Source organism: Notothenia coriiceps, unplaced genomic scaffold, assembly GCF_000735185.1.
Source record: "Notothenia coriiceps isolate Sejong01 unplaced genomic scaffold, NC01 NC01_scaffold00004072, whole genome shotgun sequence".
Taxonomy (NCBI): domain Eukaryota; kingdom Metazoa; phylum Chordata; class Actinopteri; order Perciformes; family Nototheniidae; genus Notothenia; species Notothenia coriiceps.
Genome location: NW_011336773.1, coordinates 57,527 through 61,186, shown reverse-complemented (window position 1 = coordinate 61,186; position 3,660 = coordinate 57,527). Strand labels below are relative to the sequence as shown.

The window sequence follows — 3,660 nt, the reverse complement described above, 5'->3', positions numbered from 1 at the left end:
ATGTTGATGTAGAAGAGACATGAAGAAGAGGGGACACATGTTGATGTAGAAGAGACATGAAGAAGAGGGGACACATGTTGATGTAGAAGAGACATGAAGAAGAGGGGACACATGTTGATGTAGAAGAGACATGAAGAAGAGGGGACACATGTTGATGTAGAAGAGACATGAAGAAGAGGGGACACATGTTGATGTAGAAGAGACATGGAGAAGAGGGGACACATGTTGATGTAGAAGAGACATGAAGAAGAGGGGACACATGTTGATGTAGAAGAGACATGAAGAAGAGGGGACACATGTTGATGTAGAAGAGACATGAAGAAGAGGGGACACATGTTGATGTAGAAGAGACATGAAGAAGTGGATTTAAATAGGTGACCTTTAAGTCCTTGTTGTACCTGGAGGAGTAGCTGGAGCTCCGGGACCGGCTCCTGGACCGGCTGGAGGACCGGGACCAGCCTCTGGAGCGAGACTTCTTGGGGGATCGCGATGTCCCCGCGGACGGAGACCTCTCCTCGCTGGAGCTCTCCTCGTTCCTCGGCCTCTGGTTGAGCCGAGCGGTCTTCCGGACCTCGTCGAACAGAGACCCCGGTCGCACCCGGCTCTGGCTCTTTATCTCCATCTTCACTCCCTGCGCCGCGGCGTTCTGGACCTCCTGGACGTTCACTACGCTGACGGGCGCCATGTGGACGTTCTGCGGGGCTGACGGTCCTTTCAAAGGCCTCCATTTGAAGTTAGCGACGGGAGGTTTTCCGGGGGTTTCATCTTGCAGTCCAGCAGAGGAGGGCACAGAAGGGTCTTTGCTTTGAGGTAAAGCGTTATCTGAAATTGTTGAGGTAGGTTTTACGATAAATTCAGGTGCATTATTAGAAAGATCGGTTGGTTGTACAATCTCAGCGTCATGCTCTGGCGTACAGATGTCCATATCGTCTAAAGACTCCTGCTGTTTGACGATGGGTACATCAGCCCCGTTCCTATTGGACGGCTGAAGAAGAGACTTAGTGTGTGTTGAGTTCTTGTTGATACATTCCTTCGCTCTCTGTTGAACCCTAATCCTTTCCTCTTTAGGGTTCGAGGTTATTTTTTCCACGACAGGCTTTTCTTTGAGAACTCTCCCAGGACTTTGTTTCTCTCGTTTGGTCTCATCCTCCTCCTCTTCCTCCTCTCCGAACTCCAGAGGAGGCTGCCAGTGGAAAGTCTCTTTGAGCTTCTGGTGTTTCCTCTTGGATCTCTTTCCTTTTTCCTTTCTGCTCTCGCGCCGCCGCTTGTGTTTTCGCTTACGCTTGGATTTCTTCTTGCTCTTGTGTTTCTCTGCGACCTCCTCGGGACCTTTGGCAGCAGCCATGGCGATCTTTGGCGCAGACACTTCTTCAGAAGCTTTCCTGGAGGTCTCAAACTCTGATTCTGAACTAGCTTCCCCTTCCTCTTTCTCAGATATAGCCAAATTCCTGGCGGGCACATGATCCGAATCGCTTTCCGAATTCCACGCGGACGACTTCTTATCGAGAACTTCTCTGGACTGGACTGCTCGTTTCTGCTTTTTTGACCGAGCCCCGCTGTTGCTCCCTCTCTCAGTGTCACTGTCCCATTCAGACCTGCTGTTAAAGCTCTCAGCAGGCATTGAGCTGAACTGCTTCCCCTCTTGATCCTGTGATCTCGTTGAGACATCCGGACTATTCGACCCTGACTTGGCATCTTGGCTACTCGCGAGTGAAACGTGCTTATCTACGTTTTTGACCCTCTTCAGGGAGCTGTAATACTCTTTCCATTCCTTGTCCAGTGAGTTTCTTTTGTTGCTTGGTGCTTTCTGGGAGGTTTCAGAGTCCGACCCGCTGTAGGTGGAGGACCTGCTGTAACTCCTGCTCCTGGAGCGACTGTAAGACCTGCTGCGTTTGTGGATTTCAGACTCAACCAACAGACACTTTGGTGTAACGGCAGTCTGAGCTTTTTCTGTAACACTGGCTACAGTTGCTCCAGACGAAGAGCCGAGAGCTGCTTTTGCTTTAACCTCCTGGACGTAAGACGGCTTCCAGGGCTTCTGACCGGGTTTCCAGCGTGACGGCGGGGGGCTGTCGCTCATCGGGATCACGGGGGTACTTTCTGAAGCCGGGACACTCGGGAGTCTGGGAAGAGGCGGGGCTTTGCTGTCTGGAAGCTTCTCGGGCATCATGGCGGCCGCTTTGGGCTTACTACCTTTCGTCTTTCTCGGGGATAAACTATTCTTCCTGGACGAGGACCTAGATCTGTACCTGGATCTTGACCTGGATCGAGAATAGGAACGAGATCTGGATCTAGACAAAGACCTCGAAAGGCTTCTGGATCTCGAGTAAGACCTTCCTCTGGATCTGGACTGGCTGTAGGACGATCTAGAGTAGGATCTTGAGTCTCTAAATGAAAGCGAGGACCGTAGCTTCCTCTGGGTTGAGGAGTCCCGCTGGTTTGAAGACGACCGGGATCTCTTGGACTTCCTCTCTGAAGACGCCGGCGTTTCACTCACGGTAGGGAGAGGCTCTGGAGGTTTGTTCTTTGAGCTCTTCTTCTTCCCGCGTTTCCCTTTCTTGGACTTCTTCTTGTGTTTGGATTTCTTCTTCTCTTTCTTCGGTTGGCGCTGCAGGCTCGATCTCTCCGAGCCGCGATCCGAGGAGTGATCTGCAGACCGGGACCACGCAGAGTCACTCCTGTTCTCCCATCTGCTTGAGGAATGGTCATTCAATCTGTTAAGTCAAGAGATGCATGAAGGAAAATAAAGAGAAATCTGATGTTTGAAGTAAACGGTAAACAGGTTGAGTCCTACTTGTCTCCTTTGCTCCACCTCTCGATGCTCGGAGGTTGGTACACTTTGGTTCTCTTCATCTCCTCTTTCCAGTGTGGCGGAGTCTCACTGCTGCCACGTTCCTCCACTGACGCAGAGCGAGACTTAGACCTCGTCGGGGTGTGATATCTCTGCGAAAAAGGAAAATATACGGATACGTTGGATGTCACAATAACCCATAGTTTGGTGACAATTCGATGCCAACACTGTGGTGGTACTTGTAAAGAAGGGTAAGTTAAAGCAGGCCTACATTGCTTTGTTTTTTACTGGTATTGGTAACGACTACTACATTTCTGTTGGTGTGATACTTCCTATTGCATTGATACAAATAAGTGAAAACTCTTAACGCTCACCGAGGCTGTGCTTAAAGATTTAGGACTACAAAAACTACAAAAAGCACAATAGGGCAGTGGGTCAATTATTTATAGTAATGGTAGCGCTTTGTTTGTGTAACCAAACCCTAACCCTAACGGTACATCCACACAGCAGCTTTAAACAAATCTTCCAACGCTTCTCTGCCCATTGACTTTGAATGGGGATGACGTCACTTTGCCTCGCTTTTCGCCGAACTGCATTGTGGGGAAGCAAAGCGAAGATTTCCAGGATTCTCAGGATTTTCCGGATTCAAAAGTTGAGCAATGTTCAACTTTTGAAGCTGAGGTGGAAGCGTCAGCCAATCAAATCCCGTTTATGCAAATCTGACAGTACAAGCGCTAGCCAATCAAACCGCGTGCAAGCTGGGAGAGCCAGACCGCAGTTCATTTTCTATATTCTCATATATCCAAACGAGAAATACGGTAGCAAATCACCCGCGGTTCTTTAACGAACCAGAACTATTTACCGGGATA

The 3,660-nt window shown here is 49.5% G+C and overlaps 1 protein-coding gene across 1 annotated transcript in view; it reads right to left on the bottom strand.

Moving 5' to 3' along the window:
* nktr (natural killer cell triggering receptor) overlaps positions 1-3,660 on the bottom strand; it is a 19,588-nt gene that overhangs the window by 527 nt on the left and 15,401 nt on the right. Inside the window, exons 13-14 of the mRNA XM_010767153.1 lie at positions 2,795-2,943; positions 322-2,690 (exon numbers count right to left, since the gene is read on the bottom strand). Of these exons, the coding sequence (XP_010765455.1) occupies positions 322-2,690; positions 2,795-2,943 (2,518 nt within the window). The remainder of the gene's footprint in view (positions 1-321; positions 2,691-2,794; positions 2,944-3,660) is intronic.